At 45.7% G+C, this 25,688-nt stretch overlaps 1 protein-coding gene and 1 long non-coding RNA gene across 8 annotated transcripts in view; one reads left to right on the top strand and one right to left on the bottom strand.

The window, feature by feature from the left end:
- The window catches only part of LOC140509884 (transmembrane protein 263-like), a 357,693-nt gene that overhangs the window by 143,564 nt on the left and 188,441 nt on the right, over positions 1-25,688 (top strand). Inside the window, exon 2 of one of the 5 annotated variants that reach the window (XM_072617928.1) lies at positions 19,043-19,115. The exons of the other annotated variants lie outside the window; for them this stretch is intronic. Coding sequence (XP_072474029.1) covers positions 19,070-19,115 — 46 coding nt within the window. The 5' untranslated portion in view covers positions 19,043-19,069. The remainder of the gene's footprint in view (positions 1-19,042; positions 19,116-25,688) is intronic. 5 annotated transcript variants of the gene reach the window in all.
- Positions 11,833-24,478, bottom strand: LOC140509885 (uncharacterized). Of its 3 annotated transcripts, none has more exons than XR_011968975.1 (5): positions 24,380-24,478; positions 20,911-21,103; positions 19,007-19,091; positions 12,143-12,321; positions 11,833-11,908 (listed from the first exon to the last, which is right to left on the bottom strand). It is a non-coding gene; the product is annotated as an uncharacterized lncRNA (long non-coding RNA). The 3 variants fall into 3 exon arrangements; XR_011968974.1 differs by lacking the exon at positions 24,380-24,478 and adding an exon at positions 22,901-23,043; XR_011968976.1 differs by lacking the exon at positions 24,380-24,478 and adding an exon at positions 22,901-23,043 and having other exon boundaries at positions 12,143-12,282.

The following is a 25,688-nucleotide window of genomic DNA, read 5'->3' as shown; positions in this document are numbered from 1 at the left end:
TGGCATGTCATGTGTGAGCGATAACAGGAGAACCAGTAGAGTACACAGATGTGTAATGAGATCAGAAAGGAAGGAAGGGACCAAGTTCTTAAAGGCTTTAGAGGTTCAACAGAAGAGCTGATATTTGATTCTGCTGGCAATGGGGAGTCACTGGAGTGACCTGTTCATGGGAATATTCTTTTGGCAGTTGTGTAGGGAATGGATTAGAAAGCAGAGAGGACTGAGATTATTCAGGAGAAGCTCAACTTTAAAAGGGATTGTAGAAAGGAAAGGGGGCAAAATAGAGAGTAGCAGCTACAACATAGGAAGAAAGCTAGCAGTAGAAAAGTCCAGTAATTCACAGGAAACAAAATCTTTTTAAAAAGGAGGACCAAGGAGAAAGAGGAGAAAGGAGAGGAAGAAGAAGAAAGTATTCATTACTATATGTCAAGCACTATGCGAAACACTTCACAAATCTTATTTTCTTTGAGCCATACAACAACCCTGGGAGGTAGATGCTATTTTGATTCTCATTTTACAGTTGAGGAAACTGAGATAAATAATATTAAAGTGACTCACAGTAAAATGATTTGCCCAAATGCTTGAGGCTGTATTTGAACTCAGACCTTTCTTGCTTCAGACCCAATGCTTTATTCATTTTTCTACCTTAGTAAGAAAGGAGGGAGAAGACAAACAAAAGGTAGAAGGAAGGGAGGGGGAGGAAAGAAAGAAGGAAGGAAGGAAGGAAGGAAGGAAGGAAGGAAGGAAGGAAGGAAGGAAGGAAGGAAGGGAGGGAGGGAGGGAGGAAGAGAGGGAAGGAAGAAACATCAATAAAAACTCATAGCCCCAGATCTCTAGATGATGATGGTAATAATAACTGATAAAATACTTTTATGAACATTATCTCACTTGGGTCTCACACCAGCCTTATAAGGTAACTACCATGATTATTTTAGAGATGAGGAAACTGAGACTTACAGAACATGCCTGTGGTAACAGAGCTGGCAAGAATAGAAGGTGGACCTTGCCACTAGGTCTTCCTAATTCCAAGCCCAGTATTCTATCTGCTCCATCACCCCAATCTTTCCCAAAGAGGGGATAATGAGCAAGATGAACCTGAGAGCATAACCCAAAGAGGCAGCTCATGGAGATGGAACCTGACTAGAATGTGACTTCCAAAGGATACCCTCCATTCAAGAGGAGAGCTGGGGGAGGGAGGAAGAAGATGCTTATTGTTGCTTATTAAGAAGATTTACTCATGATAGAAAGCCTGTGGAGAATATTTGGGTGAAGATGAACAGAGGGAGAAGGAGAAGCATTATCATAGAGACCACCTGGACAGGAGGAAGAAATAAGGGAGGAATCTGGGAAACACCCCCAGCCTGGCATGGAGTCCTTAAACGGTGTGATAGGCACCTCAAGGAAGAATCACAGTGTTATGAGATCTATGAACTGAGAATCAGCAGAGAGAAAACTCCAATGAAGAGGAAGGGTTGGGGTGCTAGCAGCTACCTAAAAAGACTAATGTGGATGCCCAGGGAGCCCATCAACTATCTGAGAATTTAAAGACATGTTCAGAAGATGGAATCAAGGACAGATTACTGCAGATGAAAGTCAGAGTTGAACAGTCCTGTTAGGTTAGTGCCTCCAATGGGGTAAAACTCAGGATGAGCTGAGGAGTGGTGGGTTAGGCCAAGGACAGCCAAACGAGCCTTTATAGCCATGCCAGGAAAAGAAGAAGGTGTAGACAGGGACAAGGCCATTCTGGTAAGGTGGATAGGACAATGGAAAGAAGGCAAAACTACTCTTTCTTTGCTGCTTTATTCTCTGCCAAATGTAGGGCAGCTAGGTGATGCAGTGGATAGAGTACCAGTGCAGGAGGACTTGAGTTCAAATCTCACCTCAGACACTTGACACTCACTAGCTGTGTGACCTTGGGCAAGTCACTTAACCCCAATTGCCTCATCCTGGGTCATCTCCAGTCATCCTGATGAATATCTGGTCACTGGACCCAGACGGCTCTGGAGAAGTGAGGCTGGTGACCTGCACAGCCTCCCTCACTCAAAACAAAGTCAAGTGTGAGTTATGTCATTATTTCTCTGATGGCATGGTCTTCTTTGGCAATGAAGGACGAACACACACATTCTGTGCCAAAGGAAACGCATGATCTTTGGCCTGCAGTAGACAGAATAAACAAATTAGGGGTTAACATGCAGCCTCAATCCAAGTGATGTGAAGAGACAGTGAGAAAGCAGCTAGCTGCCCTTGATGAGCTTAAGTCACCAGGCCTGCATCCTGCTTCCTGAAAGCACGAACAGCTGCAATTGCTGAACCGCTGTCAGTGATTTTTTGAAAGATGTGGAGAATGGGAGAGGTGCCAAGATCTTCTCTTCCAGTGTTTGAAAGGCTGTCAGGTGTAGGAGGGATTAGCTGGTTCTGCTTGGCCCCAGAGGGTGGAACCAGGAGCAGCAAGCAGAAGCAGCAGAGAAGCAGAAACAGGCTTAGGCTTTAGTGTAAAGGCTCTACTCCTTAGAGTCATCCCAGAATGCAATGCGATGCCTTGTGGCTTCTCCCTCATCAGAGACCTTCAAAGGGAGCCTCTTCTCAGAGGTGTTGTATGGACAGGAATCAGATTGGAGCATTTCCAAGTTACCTTCAGACTTTGAAATACTACAACACAGTCTATAGATACAGAACCAGTCAGCTCCTGCCCTCAAGGAACTTACATTGTATCTTAGGATACAAGGAAACAACAGGGGATGGTGCAGGGTCCAATGTTTCCCTAACCCTTGAAAGGCCTCGGTTCTCCCTCGGAAGTCGTATGCTCAGAGAGCTAGAGAATAAATACGATGTGTCCCCAGAATCCTAAAAATCTCTATTCCCAATGTTGGTATCCAGGGTGAATAGATTGAAGCATGATGTGCTTGGGTGTATGTGTGGTTTTCTTTTACTCCTGGGCCTGGCACAGTATTTCAGAAGTCCACAAAACACAGCTCTAAGATGCTCTTTCTGTATGTAGTCATTGGAGTGCCTTCTTTTAAAGGTTCATTTATGAGCCAGCTCCCTTCCCTACAATCCTATTTTTCCTCCTTGAATCCCATTAAATCATCTTGTCAAAGGGATTGTCCCCACCCCATCCCTGTCTGCACAATAGTATCAGCCAGCTGAGCACCCTGTGTTCAGCTTTCTGCCCCAGCCTGTCCTCAGAAGGACTTGCTATGCTTTGAATCTCAGTGTCCTGGTCACCATGGGGCAACAATTATTTAAAGACTCCAGTGGACCTGGGCTCTCCATGATGTTCGTGCTCCCTCCAACAGTGCAGATCACAATGCATCCCTCCTTTCCCATCCTTTATGACTTGATCTACCCAATATGCCCCAGGCATTCATTGAATTCTCTTGACATCCCAAGGATACCCTTGGAGCATGCAGGCCACCCATAAGTTATCAGTGACCATCTCAAACCCCTTTCTTCCATGTTCAGCAAAAGAGCAGGTTAGAGAAGGAGTCAGGGAGGGGAGCTTGATTCATGGAGTGAGTGACCTAATGGAACCTTTTCCACAGTCACTGGGGTGATTGTGATTAGCTGTCTAGTGAAGGAAGGACTTGGACGGGGGATCTCTAAGGTTCCTTCCAACTCCAAAAACTAAACTTCTCATGAAAAGAAGAGATCTCTCCCTCTTTCAAATACCCATGCCATTGGTTGGTATAAGTCTCATCTATGAGATCAGCTCGTGAGCTTTTTCAGTCATACATTTACTCAGTTAATATCTTTTTCTTCAGTTTGTTTTTATCAGTTTCTGCCTTATCACGTGTCACAGCCTGCTCACACTGGCCATGAACCTCTCCATTGCTCTCTGGGAGAAGCTTTAAACTTTTTCAACCACTATAGTGTTCCATGACTCATCACCCACATCAACACCAGTAGAATACTTGTATTAAAAAAAAAAAAAAAGATATGCATTCTGGGACAAGAGTTAGGAAAATTCACTTCCCTCCCTTCATTGCCGAGGTGGGGGGCTATGGATGTGGTAAACTGTTTATACTGATGGGCTTCGTAGATCTGTGGATTAACTTTGCCAAGCTGCCTCTTTTTTTTTCCTCTTTGGATTTAATGTGTTATTACAAAGGATGGCTCACTAGGTAAGGGAAGGAGCTGTATTCATAAGTGAAGGTGAGAGACAAACAAAAGGTATCAAGTAAATTAAAGTGATAAGATGGGCTTCTATTGCTGTGCCCCAGGGCATGGACAGATACATGCTGACTTGGGTCTGAGAAATTATGCAAGCAGGATGGGAATGAGATGTTAGTGTCTCGCTTCTTAAGGGATCTGAAGCCAGTCTAAAGACAGCATCCCCAGTATATGTTGACTGATGCTTTCAAAAGCCCACTGATCCTCAAGATAATATATTCAGAATTCCAGAGCGTGATGGTCACCAGTCAGATGTGTCCCTAAGCCCTTGGTTCAGCAGTAGTGAGAGGTTCTGGAAGTTGTCTCCATATGTGGCAACCTGCCCACTACTGCCCCAGGATGAGACCAAGCTGGGCCAAAATAAAGGGCAGAGGATTCGACTCCCTTTCTTAATGCCCTTCCTACCCCTACCCCCCAGAGGTCTGCAGCAAAATGAGTTTGCAGTGTTCTGCTAGGCCCTGGGAGGGATATGGGGGTACAGAGTGCCTGGCTCCAATGTCATCTGTAGGATAGGCAAGATTATACCAAATTCGGAGGAGGAAGACAGCTCTTCTTTCATGAAAAGTCTGTTTTTTGGAGTTGGAAGGAACCTTAGAGATCACCCAGTCCAAGTCTTTTCTTCACTTTGCAGCTGAACCATCTATAACCATCCCAGTGACTGTAGGAAAGGCTCCATTAGGTCGCTCACTCTGTGCACCAAACTCCCCTCCCTAACCCTTTCTCCAGCCTGCTCTTTTGCTGAACATGGAAGACAAGAGTTTGAGATTATAGAATGCTGAATCTGGAAAAGAACCTTAGGACTGAGGGGGTTAAAACTGGAAGGACCTTAGACTATGGAGGGCTAGAGTTGGAAGGAAGCTTAGATCATAGAATGTCAGAGCTCGGAAGGAGTGCTAGGACTGGAAGAGACCTAAAGAACCCTCACTTCACAGATAAAGAAGCTGGAGCCTAGACAGAAGAGATCTGCTCAAAGACAAACAGTGATGGATATATAGGAATGAATAACTAACTGATGGTGGAGTTTCAGGCTCTTGGACACCTTAGCAAGGGGACGTTGTATAATGAAGAGGGAGTTCCTTTCTGTTCCACACCAAGCAGGTGGTCCCCATTCTGCCTCCTTGTGAATCTGGCCCTGTCTGGGTTAAGAGGTGTTGTTGTCTGGGGTTCCAGGCTCCCCGTTCTCCTTTCTGCCTCTCTGGAGCTGGGCTTCCCTCCACCTTAATAGCCATTTTTCATCCCTGTGCCCCCAGGCCCAACCAGACATTCTCCATGGGGAAGAATTCTGTTCAAAAGGCAATTTCAAAAACATTGTGAAATCTTGCCAATGGCTCCGGGAGAGCCAGGCCCTTTGAGTCTGAAGGAAGCAGCCTGTGCTGCATGGCCATCCCATGTGTCATGCTGAGTTCCCCCTTATTAAGCAGGATCAAGGCTTTTCGTTGGTCTCTTTCACCATTCGGCAATGAGCAGCTCAAAAAGGAACGAAGCTAGGGGCAGGGAGGTGGGGTACAGAACGAGATTCCCATGAACAAGCGTGGCAGTTGGAGATCACACAACCCTGGAATTGTGCCTGGATCCAGCTCATTATCTAAAGTGGCTGGTGTCTGGGGTGGGGGGTGCAGAACTGGGCATTTTGCAAAATCCACAGCCACCATGAAAGGCCCTGCCTGGCGCCATCTTACTCTTCTGTAACCCAGAAAATCAGTTCCTACCAATCATGGAAAGAGGAACAGAAGCAGGGGCTGCTAATCCAGCCTCATCATCTTTAAGGGTTTACTACTGAGGCTAGAGGTTTGCCAAATGAGTTAGCAATACAGTGTCCCTTCTCTGGCTCTCTCTGGGACAAGGAAGGGGCAGGAAGGGCAGAGTCAATGAGGAGCTGCCTCACCTCTGCCTCTTCCATGCTCTTGTCCTCACACAGATGGCTCTGGGAGCCCCTTCACAACCTAATGCCTCATCCGGCTCCCCAACCAGCCCCACCTTTCGCAATTGGCTCCCTTCCCCTGAAAGAAGGATTTCTGTATGCCTCTAAAGTTGCCAACCTGGGGAGCTGTGAACAGCTCCTCTCTCTTGAGGCCCTGACAGAAAGGCAGAGTTTTACTTTGTTTATCACATAGGCACAGAAGATTGCTTAGAAGCCTGTGACAGACAGCCAACAGCAGAGGCAGCCATAGGGTGTTGGAGAGGGAGGAGCGGTTTACGAATCAGTGGGAGAGGAGATGGAGAAGCACCTTTCCTAAAGTGAAATCAAATGAGTTTCCCTGGGGGAGCAGGGTTGGCATTGGGGACCAGTGAATCTTGGGTTCAAGTCCACCCTCTGTCACCTATGAACTTTACTCTGTGGGGACTGTTTCCTCATTCCTCAAACCAGAGGCTGGAGGTCTATAGCCCCTTCCAGATTTAAAACAAAGTATCTGTGGGACCCTGAAACCCCACTCTTCTTCTAATCCAGGGGTAGGGAACCTGTGGCCTCAAGGTCACACATGGCCCTTCAGGTCTTCAAGTGCGGTTCTTTGACTGAATCTAAACTTCACAGAAGAAATCCCCTTAATAAAAGGATTTGTTCTGTAAAACTAGAGGCTAAAGTTGAGCCACTACAAGAAAAAACAAAAAGGCTCCTCTGTATCTTTGCACAGGCTGCCCCTCCCCCATGTCTAAGAAGAACCCCCTCCCTCTTAGAATCTCTTATTGTGATTCAGTTATTAAATTGCGTCCAACTCTTTGTACCCCCATGGACTATACTATCCATGGAGTTTTCTTGGGAAAGTTACTGGAGCAATGCACCATTTTGTTCTCCAGTGGATTAAGACAAACAGGTTAAGTGACTCACCTAGGGTCACACAGCTAATAAGTATGTGAGGCCAAATTTCAACTCAGGTCTTCCTAACTCCTGACAGGCCAGGCAGTCTCTCCATTGAGTCACCTTGCTGCCCCAGAATCCCTAGCTTCTTTCAAAGCCCAACTGAGATGCCACCTCCTACTTGAGGCCTTTCTCTCTCTGCTGGTTGTTAAGACTCCCTCCTCCTTGAAATTACTTCTTGCATACCTTGCATTTACTCCTTTGGACATATGTTAGACAGCACCACCCTACCCTCAGGTAGAATGTAGAACCCTAGAAGGCAGGGACAGTCTTTTATGTCCATCCCCACCCCTGAGTACAGATACCTGGCTCATGAGTGGTTCTTTGTAAACCTTTGCTGTTACATTGGGTTGAAATGAACAATTCCAAACAACCCAAATGCCCCAATGGACTATTCAACATGCATGCCATAGACTGAAGGGAAGGGAACTTAGAGGACCACTAACCTGCTGGCCTCATTGCACAGGTGAGCCAGCATACTGGGTGAGAAGGGCAATGACCTGCCCAAGGTAACACAGTCAGTTCTACACAGAGCTGGGACTCGAATCCAGATCTCAGGATATGTAGACAGAACCTATTAGGTGCAAGGCCCTGTTGGAGGTGCAAATACCCAAGATGTGGTCCCTGACCTCAAGGAGATTATACTTGAAAAAGAAAAAGCTTGGGTTCCAGTCCTACTCTGTTCATCCTGCCCTGTGAGTTACTTAACCTGTCTGGACATCAGTTCCACTTATGTAAAATGAGAGGTTGAATTTGCTGGCCTCTGAGGACCCTTGAAATCAGCAGTTCTTCAGTCTCTTGGGTGGGATAGAACATCACCCTGACAAGATCTCCGTGCACCATGATGGTGTAGGAGGGCCTTGGAAGATGGGCAGGATTTTCATGAGTAGAAAGGAACAAAGAGGACATAACTGGCAGGGGAGCAATTCAGGGGGTAGTGTTGAGGGGGAATGTGAAAATGGCACATGAGGAAGGGTTGAAGAAACTGGGGAGGTCATCACTCTGGAGAAGAGAGGACGTGACAGCTGGCATCCAAGGTCAAAATCAGTCAGTCAGCCAGCACTTAGTAAGAGGCTGGGGAACCAGACCAGAAAGGAAGTGTCACCTGCCATCAGAGCCCACGTTAACACAGGGGAAACATCATGCATATACATACATATATACATATACATACATGCTCACACATACCATACTGCATGCATACATACACTGTGTGCACATGCATATGTATATGCATGTGTGTGCACTGTACATGTATGTGCTTACATGCATACGTGTGTGCACATAGGTGTGTGTGTATACACGTGTGTGTGCACATGCATATGCATACAGTCTCTCATATCCAGAATTATGGGAGTGGGGGAGGCATAAGCAGCTGGAGAATTCAGGAAAAGCTTCCGTGTAGAAGGAAGCATTTGAGCTGAAGGTTTTAAGGGCCCTGGGACTCTTAAGTATTGGTGAGAAAAGGTGGGTCAGCATGGGGAACAGGCAGTGTAGACACAGAGATGGGAAATAGAAGGCCATGTGTGAGGAGCATTGAGAGGTCAATTTGACTGGACTGTACTTGTTATGAAAGTGAATAATGTTTAATAAAGCTGGCAAGGTAGGGTGAGGTTCATGTGCTCTGGACTACCTTCCCCAGCCTTATTTCATATTTCACACACACACAAAGGCAAGCAACTTCTTCCATGAAGGTATTTTGCTGCGAGTGTAGCCCTCAAGAAAGAGGTCCCTAGTTCACAATCTCCTCCACCCCTTCCCTCTGCTTCCCCCTTTACTCTCACTTCTCTAACCCCGGAATGCACTGAAGGAAAGACGCATTGAGTACGGACCTCTACAGTTCACAGGGGTGTGTGATGGGAACAGAGAGACAGAGGTAGCTGGGCAAGAGCTCCTCAGAGGGTGGGCTGTTGGACTGGAGAAGAGCCATGCTCCCCAGACCCTGCTGTGACGCAAGAAGTAGATAAAGCACAGCAGAGCAAGGAGGTGTCGATGCCTGCAATGGTCATTAGGAGGCCCAGGTTCAAGTCCTGGCTCTGACATGACCTCGCCATGACTGCTGCCCCTCATCAGGCCTGAGTATGAAGGGATGAAGCTAAACTATTCCTAACGTCCCTTCGAGCTCCACGTTCTATTTTTATTCACACAATCAATCAACAAATAGTTGTTAAGTATCTACTATGTAGAGAGCACTGTGCCAGTCTGTGCTGAGCCCCTGTACAGTCAGTGTTCTGTGTTCTAAGGTCCCTCTCAGCTCTGACCTTCTGTGTTCTAAAGTCCCTCCCAGCTCTTAATTCTGTGTGCTAGGGCCCCTCCCAGCTCTGATATTCTGGATTCCAAGATGCCTCCCAGTTCTGAACTTTGTTCTGTGTCTCTGACATTGGGATGGAGCTATCAACACTATTAGGGATAGGAGAAGGAGTTCCTGGAACTCCTGGAGAAAGAACAGAAATAACCACTTCCAGTTCCCTTCTTCTCCACCATGATCCTAAGAGGACCATCATTCTACTTTTCAGACCAGAGAGTGAGAAAACAATAGGGAGGCTGGCCTCTTGAGCTCAACCACCTTAATCTACTTAGCTAATCTGAAGACTGCTTGAGGTACAAGAGAGGGAGCATGTGGTGTTTTGCAACAGCTCTATCAAGAGGTAGTCCAGTTCTTGGATGGGATACTAATTCACTGAGGGCCCAGGACAAAGACATTCCTCAAGAATTTGAAATGAAGCTTCAACACCCCCATCCCTTTACCTTTCTTGGTCATCAAAGACCTTTCTGGCTATGCTCTCATTTACTCTCACAATATGGGGCTACATTTTAGAGACGAGGAGCTGGACCCAAGAAGCAGAGGTGACTTTCCTAATATCAGAGAGCAGCTCAACGAAGAAGCCGTCAGTAGGGAATGGAGAGTAGAAGAGTACTAGCCCCCAGACCAGGGGCCTGTCCATTGGCCATCCTTGATCTCCTTTGAGCCTCTCCAACCCTGCTCCCCCCAAATTCCTCGCTCTCCTCTCCACCCCCAGGGTTTCCCAAGGAAAGCCTGCCTGACCTCCTCTCCCAGTCTCTCCCTTTCCACCGCCTCAGAGTGGATTTATAGCTTTAATAATGCTGCATTTCTCACTTGGCCCTACCATGCTGTTTAGCCTCCTCTAAAGATCCTTAAAATTAAAACACTAATCAGGAGTTTATATTTTCCCATCAGTCCTGCACTTCAGATAATGGGGGCTCTGTGGTTTCCACAGTTCCTGTGGTGCCATGTGGCAAGACCATTTCTCCACTGGAAAACCTGGGCCAAGGAACAACATCAGAGAAAATGGGATTCCTGCTCTGCTCCTTTCTCTCCAATCTTTACCCGTGGGTATGAGTATGCATTCCTGCCTTGCCCTACCTCCTCCCCCCACCATGCTCAACCTCAGTCCCTTCATCTGTCAAATGGGCTCCCAGTTAACCTCACTTGTGGAGGGGGAGGGGAAAAGGGTTGGGATGCCAGTTTCTGACTTCATGAATGTGGGGAACTCTCAGAGCTAAATTCCCTCCACCAGAGCAGGTGGCCAATTTCACGTGTAACTAATGGTCTCAGAGCAGGGGTTTTTAACCTTTTTAGTGCGGTAGACCCCTTTGGTGGTTTGACACCTGTCAAAGCCTATGAACCCCATCTCAGAATAATGTTTTAAAGCATTTGAAGGAAATGCTAAATTTCAGTTAGAGGTCAGTGAAAATCAAGATGTAGAAAATAAGTGAAAATAATGTAAACTTTTCCCCATCCAAGGTTACAGACCGCCACTGTCCCAAAAAATTCTGTCCATGTGAACCCCAGAATAAGAACCTGCCTGGGGCAGCTGAGTCAGGTCATTTCTCTGAGCTCCAGGTTCCTCCCTTGAAAAATGACGCCATTGGAATAGATCTAAGGTCTCCTCCAACTCTAAGCTCCTGTGGTTCCACATATGTGATGGATGCCCTCACTGCCCATCACAGGGGCCTGTCCCTGGGAAAGTAGCAGCCCAGCTAGTCTAAGGAGAGGAGCAGGGTGGGGGCTTCTCAGCCCCACTTCAACTTAGCCTCATGGAGATCCATTTCAAGGCCAGTTTCTGTGGCATGCCCTGCACCATCTCTGATGCCAGGGACCACTGTGTATTAATGTGCTTCTTTGTTTTCAGAGCATTTTCACCCTAAATGCATGTCACTTTTTCTCCACAATAGCCTTATGAAACTACTGCTGTCATTTTGCCCACTTTGTAAGACGAGTAAAACTGAGGGTTAGAGAATGGATATGAGCTAGAAGCAGCGAGTGAAAGTGGCAGAGAGGTAAATTTAAAAAGGAGTACCATAACCACCAGAGATGTGCGAAAGTAAATGAGCTGCCAGGGAAGGTAGTGAGCTCCCCATCGGTGAAGTCTTTAGGCTGAGGCTGGAAGACAGTTAGTTGGAAATGATGTAGAAGAGATTCCCACGCAGACAAGATGCTAAAATTCTTTGTGATTCACTCAAGATCACAGAGTGAGTGAGTAACAAAGTTGGGGACTAGACCAGATCTCCTGATACCCAGTCCAGTTGGCCTTCCACATTAACAAGCTGCAGAAATAAAAGCAAAATCAATCCTGATTGGCCCATGTGGGGCACTGGCAAGGTGGGCAGGGGAGATACTCTCACTGAAGGCACCTCTTCCCCACCCCCGAGTCCAGGAGCTACATGGCATTAGCTCATCTTTTGTCACATCCCCTGGGTCCTGCCCTATTGCTCCTGCCACCTTCTCATTCCTTCCCCAGCATTACAGATAATACCGACCTGAAGAGGAATAAGGAGAGGAAGATGCTTCTCTCCCCTAACATCCAGTCTGATGCCCAACTGATACCCTTAAGGCTGCATCATCAGGAACTGGACTCCCTGCAATTCAGTTGGGCTTATGTTACGCAGTAGTAAGGATCACCCCCTTTCTAAACACTTGAAAGAGAGAATATATTGGGTGATTGGCTTCCTTAAGTTACGATCCCCCTGCCCTCTAGGTGTTGCCCTTGCTAGTAAAACTTGTCAAAGTTCCTAGCTTTTTTCTTTTTAAATCAGCAGGGTCCTATAGAAATAAAGACAGCAAAAAAGCTTAGCCCCTGTTATTGCTCAGACCTGAATTAAACAGACAAGTCCCTTTGGCCTTTCACAATGCAGCGTTAACATTTTCCAAGATGATTCAGCAAAACCAAAGGTCTCCGCTGTGTCTCCCCTCTCTGCAGAGTGTTCTGTTCATGGTGATTGTCCAGCTTGTCCTTTGGATGTAAAATCAATATGTTTATGATCCAAGACCCCTTTTAAAAAAAGAAAAGCAAGTAATTGGTAGTCTAAAGTTAGGAGTGAATGTGAGCATGTCCAGTCTGATAATTTCAATCAATGGGCAAATTCCCAAACAGAAACTCTTTCCTTGACTCACAGACTCATGGAATATCAATGCTGGAATATCAATGCTGGAAAGGCCTTTAGAACACAGAACACTGGAGCTGATGTTGGCCACTGAATACAACACAGAATGTTAGTGCTGGAGTGAATCTTAGAATCACTCAATTAACAAGCATTTATTAAGCTCCTGCTGTGTGCCAAGCCTAAGAACTGAAAATTCCACAAATATTTGAGCTGGAAAGGATTTTAGAAAATAGATTAAGGAATGTTAAAACAAATGTTCTCTAAGGTTCCATCTAGTTCTGATAGAGGACACTGTGACCCAGAGAAGGGAAGCCATTCATACAAGGTCCTACACCTAACTAATGACCAAGTCATGCTTGATCTCTCTCCCAATCCTTTGCTCCTTTCTGTTACTCTGCCTGCCATGGTCTAGTTCCTAGTTGAGGATTCCCACTTCTCCTTCACTTCTCTCTCTCTTCCCCTCTCTCTCTTCCCCTCTCCCCCCCCTTTCTGTCTCTGTCTCTCTCTCTCTCTTTCTCTCTCTCTCTCTGTCTCTCTCTCTCTTCCCCCCCCCTTCTCTTTGCCAAGCACAGTTTCTGATTTAATAAAGCCATACTAAAGACTTAATAAATGTTTTTTTCATTCATTCAATACCCTCATGAGCCTCATGAAACAAATGACCAGTCACCTAGAGCCTGGACATTGTCTGCTATCTCCTGGGTGCACAGGGAGAAAAAGCCCAGCGTTCCTCACCTTTCCTCATCAGTTCTACTTAACATACTTCAAAGAGTCTAGATGAGCCTTGGAATGAGGTTTCAAGCTCCCACCACGCTTCCATTTCTGTAGTCATTTAGCTGTCCTTTCCTCACAGCTGTCCTGTGACTGTTAGTCAGATCATTGTTCCCACTTTACAGATGATGACATTGGGCCTCAGAGATACCAAGTGGGTCACTCCTTTTCATTCCTGTGTTTAAGCCGCAGTCCAAAACCAACCAGAACCAGCTCTTTTAGAGGTTGAGTAGATGGAGGTACCTCTGGTTTTGCACCAGTCAAATCATTAGTTTGACTGGAAGGAAAATAGAAAGAAGGGAACAAAGGGGGAAGGGAGACTTCTGCTTTGAAGACATTTGTCTGTGATAAGGTAGGGGACTGAACTATACATACCCTCAAGCTTTGAGTTCCAAAATAGCCAGTGCTAAATGTGTGAGGGTGGGTGGGTGGGCACAAGGGTATGAGATAAGAGGGTCACAGGACCCCAGGTCAAAGAACTTGGATATGAGTTTTGGGAGAGGGAAAAGGATACATGTCAGGGTGATTTGTTCCAGAGAACATGTCTAATAAGTGTCAGGGGTGGGCATAAACCCTGACCTCCTAATTCCAGGCCAGGATGTTTAGTGTGCCATGTTCTCCCCCTTCCTCAGTCTTCCAACACAATCTAATTTTATGCAAGACAAATATTTTCGCTCTGAATCTCCATGCTTAATGATAGCCTGGCAATAGTAACACCTCACATATTTAGAGTACTTCACAGACACAAAGCGCTTTCCATGCATTATCTCCTTTGCTCTGATGGCAACTTCAGCCTGAAGAAATACTGCCCCAATCCCATGAGTCCCACTTTACATTTGTATCAATTTTGTGCTGCTTCCCTGCCTGTCTTTTTGTTCTCATTTAGAATTGGCTTTAATGTCCTTCAGACCTTAGACCTTTACTTTAGATGAAACCATAAATCTAGAGTTACCTAACTTAGATCCAAAAGGAGGCTTCAAGGTCATCTAATTAAATTCCCACTTTGAAAACCTGGGCCTAGAGTGACTTAACTAAGGCCCATCAGGTAGTAAGTGGGAGAGCTGGTCTTCAGACTCAAGCCACCTGATTCTAAACTGAGGGTTTTTCACCAACAAGTCCAAGCTGCCTGATCTTTTGCCACTAGCCTGGGTTGGATGCCTTTGGGCAGCCTGCCCAGAGTTTCTTATTACTCGTCCATGATCTTACACATTTCTTGCAAGGTGTACTTCTGTGTTTACAGGGAGAACCTGTTGTCTTTTGTGTACAAAGAAAATGTCCCTGATCTGCTCCATTGGTAAGACATCTACATATGTAGTTTTGTTCTCGGTTTCCCCCTCTAGGGCAAGTGACATTCACTGTAAGAAGGGATATGTTCCTGAAAAAGGCATTGCACATTGAAACAGTGTAAATCAAATCTGATAGTCCATTAGGAAAAGTGTAGAAACAAGAGGTTGTGTTCCTGACTAAGGCTGTCACACCCCTTCCACACACATATACCCACACAACTGCCATTTTTAAGATCAAGTGATGTGACTCAGGTGAAGACACAGCATGTTTGTCAAATTTGCATATGGCACAAATGTTGGGGTAGCTAATGAGCTGGATAATCAAGAAAGGATCCAAAAGAATGGGCCGAATCAGACAAGATGAAATTCAGTAGGAATAAATGTAAAATCCTATACTTGGGTTTAAACAATCAACTTCCCAAGCCCAAAAGGGGAAAAAGAGAGCTAGATAATACTTCCGTGAGGCAACCCTCAGTATCTCTCAGTGAACTTCAGACTCAAAGTGAGTCATTACTATGGCAAGGCAGCCAAAAGGCTGCTTTCAGGGAGAGGTCTAGCATTCAGGACTACAGAAATCTCCATAAATCCCACTAGACTCAAGACAAGGTCTAGAGTGCTGGGTTTAAATCTAGGTACCATATCTGAGAAAAGACAGGTCAAAGCAGGTCCCAACAAGGGTGACCAGGGTAGGAGAAGACTGGATACCCTGCCACTGGAGGGCACTGAAAGAATGAATGAATGAATGAATGAATGGGTGAATGAATAAGTGAACAAAGCATTTATGAAGCCCTTACTATGTCTAAAGCACTGTGCTGTGACCTGGGATGCAAATAGGGAACAACTCCTGATTTCTAGAAACTCACATTCTAATAGGGGGGTAGAGAGAGACGACAACACCTATAGACAACACACACACACACGTACATATATACATACATATATACACGTATATATATACATAGAAGCTCTGGAGATATCAAAAAGGCAAAAGACAGTCCCTGCCCTACCCTTAAGTGGCTTATAATCTACTGAGGGAGATATCATGCAAACAGATATTCACCAAACAAGATATACAGGATCAATAGGAAATAAGGGAGGGAAAGCAGTGGAATTAAGAGGGTTTGGGGAAATCTTCCTGCAGAAAGTGGGATTCTAGCTGGGACTTAGCAGGAAGCCAGAGGTCAGTTATAGCAGCAAAGCAGATAGTCATGCCTCTCCTCTAATGTCATTTCTGCCCATAAAATTATATCATTTTTCCATCATAAAGTCCAAGGACTTTAGTGGCCAGACTTTACTGTGCTGGGTCTTCAGAAGGTGTGGCTGTAGACCCTGGAGGAGCAGTGGCCCTGCTACATCCCCACAGGGACTCTTTCCCAGGATAATGACTAGAAGCATGACTCTGTCCAAGGCTCTTGGGCTGTTTCCCAAAGGGGAAGTGGTGACCAGTTGGACTTGCCCAGCACTTGCTGCCTCTTGTCTCCCCCTCAGGGTATCTGGCTGGCTTGCCTGCCCTGGCTGGCAATTGGTTGAGGATGGACTCTCTACATGAGTTGCTCCCCTAGGTGATGGCTATGAGGGCTAGGCTGGAAGCAGGACCAGTAGTCTGGTTTCTGCCACTCTCATGACTCCAGTTCCCAACAGCCAGTTTGTAACAGTTGGTCAGCAGCTGGTGATAGTGAAAAGGAAGGTGGACCCCTTATCCATAAGCCAAGCACAGAAACCTACTCATAGGCTCTTTGAGACCCAAGCCCTAGGTTGCTCACAAGTGTTACTTATCTCCTCTCTGTAAAGTTCCCGGTCATAAGCAGAACCAACTGGAGACTAAGGTGTTGGGCCTTCTGTCACATCAAAGGTTGGATTCAATCTGCTTAGAACTGAATATAACATATGTTCATTTATGCGCTGCCTTCCATCACCAGACTAAGGTTTGTACAGGATTTTTCTTACAGTAGCCCTGTAAGGTCAGGACAAATACTTGAAGAGCCACAAGGATTCTCAGATGTAGAGGATCGTAGATTTAAAGCTAGAAGAGGCAGAGCTGGGATTTGAACCTAACACCTCCGGTGCTACTGAACCTTTTCACACCTGGAGGAATTTTAAGTCATCAAAGGCTAGCTTAAAGAAAAAGTGCTACCACTGAATCCTTAAATTGAATTTCATTTGGATTATTTTCTCCTTGAACTCTCCCAGTTCTTAATTCCAATGCTTATCTCTGATTTTGAAGTTTTAATGGGCCATCTAGGCGATGGCAATCACATTTCATCAGCCAGTAACAAGGCCTGTTCATGCATTGACTGCACAGTTGTACATGTTCATTCTTCATTCAATCAGCGACTTGCCCCCTATCCACGTAAAGCCCTGTTCTTTGCTCATTAGGACTTCTTTCTTTTCAAACTTCTAATCTTCTTTCCAGTTGATCTGTCCCTCAGTCAAGGTGAACCACTCGCTTTCATTCCCATTAACTAGCTCTGTGTCATTCTTTGGAAATCCAGGGGCAGGGGCGCCAAGCAGCAGGCCCATATTTGTCTCTGTTGCTCTTTGGTTCTTATTGTTCTTAGAAGGTTAGCTCAGTAGAAAGGGGGTGGGTTTGGAGTCAGCCCTTCTACCAGTGAAACCTAGTATGTCAGAACTGGAAGAGACCTTAGAACCTAAAACGTCAGAACTGGAAGAGACCTTAGAACCTAGAATGTCAGAACTAGAAGAGACCTTAGAACCTAGAATGTCAGAACTAGAAGAGATCTTAGAATCTAGAATGTCAGAACTGGAAGAGAACTTAGAACCTAGTATGTCAGAACTGGGCTTGACCTTAGAACCAAGAACATTATAACTGAAAGGGACTTTTGATTATAGAATTCAGAATGGCAAGAGCTATAGAATTTAAAGTAACAGAGGTACCTTACAACAGAATGTCAGAAGTGAGGTGGAGCTTTTGAGCCTACACCTCAAGATGTTAGAACTGGAAAGCATCTTAAAACATCATAGCTGACAAGTAACAGAGAATGTCAGAGTTCAGTTGATACAATGTCAGAAAACACCAGCCCAGAGGAGAAAAAAAAAATCAGCTTGTTCCAGGTCACACCGACAGGGCAGAGTTTAGACTGGAACTCCTTCCTTCTGATTCCCAGACTCATTCCCAGGCTCACCGCATCATGGTGGTCCCTTCCAAGGGAGCCTTTTAAGTGTCCCTGATTTCCCTCTTCCCCCTTTTTGCTAGTTTTTGTTTTTCTTTAGCAAGCTCTGCTGCGTAGACTCCTTGGTCAGAGCCTAGATTCCTCACTCATTGTTCCTAATTCTTGTACTACACAAAGCATTCTGGATAAATTTGTTGAAGATAGTTCTCTGGGAATGAGGACAGAACAATCATTCATTCATTCATTTATTCAACAAACATTTATCTGTTCTGTGCCAGATACTGTGCTAGGTGATAGAGACACAAAGACAAAATAAAATCAATACCTGTCTTCAAGGAGCTTATACTCTACTTGAGAGAAGTGGATGAGAGTTGCAGGGGCAGGGGGAGAGATTTACCCCAATAAGTAAACACAAAGTATATACAAATTGATTTAATGTATTATCAGGGTAAGGAGAAGTTCCTAATTACCAGGGTTAAGGGGCAGACAATAAGTATATTGGTCAGTGTGAGTGAGAGGGATGGGGGCAGAGCCAGCTGTGTTTGATTCTGGGGCCCCCATTGTTTCAGAGACCCACAGCTTAGACCACCCCGCCAAACAGCACTCTCCAAAGCACGTGTCCTTTGACTACAAAGTAACTCAGCCTTTCATGTTCCCCCTGGAATCACAAGTCTGTTTTCATTATAAACCTATGAGCCACGCAAGCCCCTGAAGGCATGTAAACTAACTCCCTGGTCCAGGAGATTTTAAAATTTACCTTGTAAACTTGCCAGTCAGAGCTGATGGGAGAGATGGGCTGTCAGGAGGGTAGCTTTATAAAGAATACCGTGATTCAACTGCGATCCATCACAGAGAAGCAGCTTGCCAGACAGAGCCAGGAAAGGAGCCCGAAGAAGGGCTGTGTTGAGAGATGCTCTAGTCTGATTGTTGGGTCAGATGTTAATGTTGTGGGATGGGTGGCATGGAGTTGGGGGGAGAGAAGATAAGATAGTGTGTGAGGAAGGGTCCCACACAGTGATGAAGATAAGAAAGTAGAAGGGGACCTCAGGAGGGTCTGCTGGGGAGTGGAAAGAGTACTGGATGAGAAGACAGGAGTCACAAGATATGAGTTCTGCCACGTGCTTGCTGTGTGACTTTATCTGGCCCTCTGTGATATCCTCTGTCCAAGGATGCAGTTGAGTCAAACACATGGGATCCAGAAGGCCCCTCAGAGACCATCTCATGTTGTGTAAAAAGGGTTGGGGGCTTTATGAATGTTAGGGGAATCAAATGTAGTCCAGACCTCTCCTTTTATAAAAGAGGAAACTGTTGCCTCACATCATACAGATACAAAGGAGCAGAGTGGGGAAGCTGAACCTGGATCCTCTGACCCTATGGCCAGTACTCACTCTGCTACACCACTTATATCCTTTCTTCTCTACTAGACTGGAGGCCTCTTGAAGGTATAGCCTATGTCCTCATCATCTTTGTCTCCTGAGAAAAGAGCACAGTACATTGGTAAGTGTTCAGCAAATGGTCATTCTATGAATTATCATTACCAGGACAGGTCTAAGTTCTCATGAGCATGTAAGTGGCAAAGAGGCAAGCGACTAGAACTGACCAGGTTTGGGGCCTAGATAGCCATAAACCTGGATGATTGGTCCTTTAATAATGGAGGGTTGGCCCTAATCAGAACCACTCTCTGAACATCTTAGAAGAAATAGAAAATGACCTTACCATCTATTCTGTGCCCCTTTTTGATACTGACTGTTGTTCAGATATACAGCAATGTGTATTCAGCCACTGCAACTTAATTAGATTCAATTTGTTAAACTAAATTATTAAAGACTGATTTGGAAAGAGTCTCTTGTCTCTGTCCCATCTGGTTTCCACTGTTTGCTCAGAAAACGGATTTGGAATCCCACCATAAAGATAGAGCAGTCCTGCTCTCTTCCCCCACCCCCAGGGCATTCCAGCCTGGGTTTCTACATTTCATCTTTACCAGTGAGGCATTGATCTAAAAGCCAGGAGACCTGGGATCTATTCCTCTCTCCACAGCTAAATCATCCGGGCAACTGACTTCACCTCTCTAGCCCTGGTAGCCTTTATTTTCCAAAAATGGGGAATAGAACAGACTATCTCTAAGGTCTGGACAATTCTGAGATATATTACTCTAAGATCTTTGCAATACTTATACCTGTGTTTGAAGGCCCCTTCCATGTGTTACATTCTGTGTTCTAAGGCCCCTCTCGCTCTAACAATCTAGATTTTGGGGAATGTCCCTTTCTGCTCTGACTTTCTATAGTCTAAAGTCTCTTCCCACTCTGACCTTTTGTAGTCTATAGTCCCACTCAGCTCTGAAATGTTCTGATGCCTCCTCTAGCTCTGACATTCTATATCCTAAGATATCTTTGAATGTTGACATTCTTTGTTCTAAAGTCCCTTCCATCTCCAAACATCTATGGTTTGGTTCCCCCCAATCTTCAGTATTCTATGATATGAATTTGCCTTCAATCTTTGTGGACTGGGAGCTCCCCAGCAATGAAACATATGTTCACAGAATCCCAGGAGATTTTCAGTGACCAAGAGAGAGGCCGGAAAGAAATTGTGAGGGCAGCCAAGGAAAAGCTCATGCAAGCCACCAGGGCATAGATAGCATTGACATGCAGGATTGATAGCAGGATTTTCTGAGAATGGAGGCAGCAGGAGAGTCCAAAACATGGACAGAAGGAAAAATCAATTGACCACAACCTTAGTGCTATTGAAGAGAAGCCTGTAACTCGGCTGTCTTGTGGTTACTTGACTTTTCTTATTTTCATAACACATTATGATAGTAGAACTTTGTCTAGAGACCATAGAACACCTCAGACATCAGGGACTTCTAGGCCATGTGACTGGATCATTGCCTTGGCACAAAGACAGCCTGACGCCATATTTCTCCATCATGGTGGGTTGCCTGCCAGTCTGCCTCATGGTACCCCTGCTCCCTTACCTGGCCTGGGCTGCTGCCCCTGGAGTCCTAATGCCATAGTACTCCTTTAAGGGTTTTCTTTTCACCATGACCTTCCTCGACCTGCCATCTCCCCCACTATCTAGTTCCCATGGTTTAGAAGTGGAGGATTCATAGGGTCAGCTTCCTGCAGGGCATGGGCTAGTGACTCTAGGGGAATGACTATCTCCTTTCCTTATGTGACTGTACCCAACTATAGTGGGCTTTTCTGGGGCACCCAAGGATACTTCTCTTGCTCCCTGAAAGGAAGCCTTGGATCACTATCTTTGCTATACACACACAGACACATACATATACACATACCACATGGTGTCCCTGGGGTCCCTAATCAGTTTTTCCCTGGTGTCCAAACTCCTAGTTATGATGTATGGTGAGGCCTTCCTCAGTCCATTAAAATTCCTGTTTCAGCAGATTTGGAAATGCTTAGGTTGAGCTGTGTCCTGGAATGTATGCCTTGATGTGAAAGCCTGATGTCATGCGCTTTGGTGGGGATGCCCTGGTAAGAGGACAAGGACAGATATCAAATCAGAGATCTGAATTTGAGTTCAAATCTTTCTTCTGACACTCTCTTTGTGACCTTGGTAGAGTCTTATAATGAATGAAAAAAAGTAAAAGTCCAAAAGCAAAGTGTTGCATCTAATGGGGGAAAGTCCAGGAAGGGACACTCTGGTTCCAGAAAGCTGCAGGTTCCATGGGTGGGGGTCAGTAGCCCCGACGGTAAAATGAAAGGCCAGACTCTCAGACTGTGAGAAAATCCCTTCAGTCATGGAATCTGTGTTCCTGGGATGTCAGCTGTCTATGAAGCCCGACTCTGGTGGGGGCCACTCTCAGAGAAAAGCCTTCCTTCTCTTTGGCTTCCTGCCAGATCTAAGATTCTACACTGGAAGAGGCAGGATGGTACAGTGGTGAGAGCTTCAGGATTAATACCAGGAAGCCTGAATTTGAATCCTAACCTTGGGCACATCATTTGATCATTTGATCTCTCCGCACCTCAGTTTTCTGACCTGAAAAATGAGTAAATAGCAATAATTGATGTAGAGGCCCACACAAATTAATACACAAAGAAGATATCTGTGAACCTTAAATGCTGATCTTGAGCAGGCAATTATGACACTTCCCCTTGTCTTGAAGGGGATGAGTATCTAGGCCTAGTAAAAAAGAGCTCTGGACCTGAGGCCAGAAGAGCTGGGCTCAAATCCTGGTCCTGGCCCTTATAGCTGGGCAACTTAGGCAAAGTTATTTCACTCATACGTATTTCAGTTCCCTCCATCAGGAAAATAGGAATGATGAGCCCTCCCCTCAGCCATCACAGGATCATTGGGATGGTCAAAGGGGCAATCAGATGGAAAAGCACCTCTTGATGTAGACGTGATGGGTCCAAATGTCAACCCTTGTTCTGAATGGAGGAGCAGACTACAGAGTCAGCGTGGCCTGAGCTGGGTAAGGAGTGCTGAGATCACCAGCATCTTATGAGTGTGTTTGTTTAATTCCCTAGTGTCTCTGGGAAGCAGAATCACAAAAAAAATCTGGTCACCACCTGGCACACATGGTTGCTGCAATGTGGTATAGTGGAAAGTTCACTGAGTTTGGAGTCAAAGGCCACCTGGGTTTGAATCCCTGTATTATCGCTCACTCCTGATGTGTATGGGACCCTAGAGTATAGAATGCCAGAGCTAGAAGGGACCTTGGAGCATGGAATATCAGAGCTAAGTGGAACCTTAGAATATGGAATGCCAGAGCTAGAAGGGACCTTGGAGCATGGAATATTAGGGCTAGGTGGAAGCTTAGAAAATGGAATGTCAGAGTTGGCAGTTGTTGGGAAATCCCTGCTAGGTGGTCTCTTCTACTGTTGCCAACTAACATGTGGTCAGGAGCTCATCTTGAGGATGCCACGTGCACTAGAGAGGGGACAATTTGCATCAGTGTGTGTCAGAGGCAGCTCTTGAGCCCAGGTCCTCCTGACTCCCAGGCCAGCCCTCTCTCCAACATTCTACTCGCTTTGCCTCCTAGAAAGACTTCATCTCTTCATCTACTACCGAACATCTCTAAATCTTGGGGACTTTTCACTAAGATCTCCCTTTGTCTCATGCCCCCACCCAGGGATGCCCTGGGAGCATCTCAATTTGTCTCAGTCTTCACAGCAAAAAGAAAAGGGCCCTCAGTTCTCATGTAAGCAGAGCATCAAGCCAAGCTCCCTTCCCTCTCCCATGGGTCTGTTTGTCCTCAGGGCCTCTACAGCCCAGACCTCCAGACTTCTGCCATACTTCCTCTATCTGGCTATCAGTGTCTCCACCTGTAAAATGAGGCTGTTGATCCTTTGGGTTCATTCCTGCTCTACACCACCTCTGCCCTGGCCCATACATCCACCTCTCTGCCCCCTCCTTATTGCCAACAAGACTACTGTTGGCATCCTTCCTCTTCAGAGCCCCTCCTCTCCTGTTGTTGATCCCTGACCTACACTCATAGCATCCACTCAATCCATCATGATAGGTTGCCTGGGAAACAGCAACGTCATCCCCAATGGAGGTTTGTGACTTCAGGCAGGGGAATAAGCAACTGGAACAGAGGAAGGCCTATAAACATCCATCTCCTCAGAAGAACAAAAGACAAGGAGATGGTGAAAGGGAGTCAGTGAATCCACCCAAGCAGATTTTCTTCTAGGTCCTGTCTTTTTTCCCTCAAGTTCCTTCAAGCTTTGGCAGATCTTGGGCACTGTGGGAAGTTGGCTGTCCCCAGAAAGTGATGTGAAAATTAAAAATAAAGATCAATTTTACATGAAGAAGTTCTAGTATGACAACACTAATCACTCAAACCAGGTTTGCTTAGCAGATTGCACATTTGTTTGTCTAAAGAGGGTGTGGAGCAGGGGAGGGGAAATTACCATCTTGTCAAAGGGTTTGGGGAAATATGTTTGTCTCGAGAAGGTGCCATTCCTGAATAAGCTTCTCCCTCAGTGACTCTGGGTGAGTCTTTGCCCTCGGGCATTTTGGTCTTCTACATCACTGTCCATCTGTTGAGTCCAGTTTTGTTCAATTCAGATTAATTAATCAAACCCTGATTAAGTGTCACCTATATATAAGGCCCCTCTGGGGAACAGAAGACATAGACCTGGAAGGGACCTTGAAGACCACTTTGTCCAACCACCTCTTTCTACAGGTAGGTGGAACCTTAGAACGTGGAATGTCAGAGGTGGGAGTGAAGCAAAGCAAAGTGAAACTGGCCAGTGTCAGACGTCAGGCATGAACCCAGGACCTCTGACTCCAGGGCCAACAACTATGTTGTTGTTGTTCAATCACAACCTACTCTTCGTGACCCATTTGGGGTTTTCTTGGCAAACATACTGGAGTGGCTTGTCATTTTCTTCTCCAACCCATTTTATAGATGAGGAAACTGAGGTAAACAGGGTTAAGTGACTTGCCCAGGGTCACACAGCTAGGAAGTGTCTGAGGCTGCATTTGAACTCTGGTCCTCCTGAGTCTAGATCTGGCACTCTATCCACTATACCACCTAACTGGGAATGCAATTGAGCATTAATATAGGGTTTGCAAGTTGACATCTTTTGTTTTTATATCATCTTCTTTTCCAAATATATCCTCCTCCTCCTTTCCCTATCCAGAGAACCACCCTTGTAACAGAGAAAAAGAGGAAGCAAAAAAAAAAAAAAAAAAAGGAATCCAACAAAAGTAACCAACATATCCACTGAATATAATAGTATAAATACAGTATTTCACCCCCATGGTCCCCCACCTCTGCAAACAAGAGAGAGAGGTACCTTTCTCATCTCTTTTTCCTGGATAATTTTGGTCATTCCATAACATTGCTAGTTTTCTTGACTTTTGTCCTGCCACTAGTCTTTGATGGCTGGAGGAAAGAGTGAGACTGATGACTCTGCACAGCCCTGCCTCACTTAAATCCAATTCATGTGCAAGTCAAGACATCACCCATGATGTCATTTGTCTCTTTCAAGAGTGAAGGATGGACAACAACGTAGCTCATGAGGTATAATGCTAAAGTTGGATAGGATCCTCAAAATCCTTTAGCTCCCTGATTTTCCACATGAGCAAGTGAGTAAAGAGAGGGAACATGACCTCTTCTTGATCATGCAGTGAGTCATGGAAAGGACTAGCACCAGATCCCAGGCTCTCAGCCTGGGAATCTTCTTTCTAGTCTAATACCCAATGTTATCCTTCATACACCTTGTGTAGGTGCTGCAAGAAAGGCCTCCTTGGGGATACATTGGGTCAATCTTCCTGACCCCCCTTTCTACTTTCCTGAAGACAGCAGCCTCAGACTTTGCTCCTTATTTACCTCTACCCTCCCTGGATTCCTCATCTGTCTGTGACCCCTCCTTTCCTCACCACTTGTATTCTTAATCAGTCCCAAGAAGCAGCACGTGGCATGGATAAGATTTTCAGAAAAAAATAAGTAATGAAGGAAAGTATATGAGGGTGGAGGTGGAAGAGGGGGGAGTAGTAATAAGAGAAGGAAAAAAAAGAGTAAGCCTTAGAGGCAGATAAGAAGAGAAGGCTCAGCCAGGGGGCAAGATGAGAACACAGACTGTTTTGTTACCTCTTCCAGAAACTCCAGGCAACTTGGGATGAGGCCTCATTAAATCGGGCCTTGTTTGTGAGTCCAGCACTTCAGGGTAAAGGGGTTTTTGAAGCCATGGAATCAGTGAGCTGCCTAATGATGGCGTAATTAGAAAGCCCAACCTTGCAAGATCTGGAAAAATGGATTTGCCCGGTGCCATTTTTCCTAATGAGAGTCATGAATCCGTGTTCGCCATCCTGTCCTGACTCTCCCTCCCCACCGTGAATGAAGGCAATGGCATCATGACAGACGGTGCTGTCATCGAGCCCAGGTTCCTGGGGCCATGGGGATGGGGTGGAGAGGAGGGGGGTGTGGGAGTAGAGGGCTTCCATTTGGAAATGCCCTTGGTGAAAGAGGTCACCAGTATTCAGAGCTGGGGAATGAGTGGCTTTTTTAACAGTTGTCTGTGGACACCTCCCAATTGGAGCAGTGGGGATGGGGGACGGCAAATGGAGGGTGGAGGCGTCTATGTACTTCAAAGAGAGTGCCAG

The sequence above is a fragment of the Notamacropus eugenii genome, chromosome 6 (genome assembly GCF_028372415.1).
Source record: "Notamacropus eugenii isolate mMacEug1 chromosome 6, mMacEug1.pri_v2, whole genome shotgun sequence".
NCBI classification, from domain to species: domain Eukaryota; kingdom Metazoa; phylum Chordata; class Mammalia; order Diprotodontia; family Macropodidae; genus Notamacropus; species Notamacropus eugenii.
The sequence above is the reverse complement of the archived record's forward strand: the minus strand, read 5'-3'. Positions and strand labels throughout refer to the sequence as shown.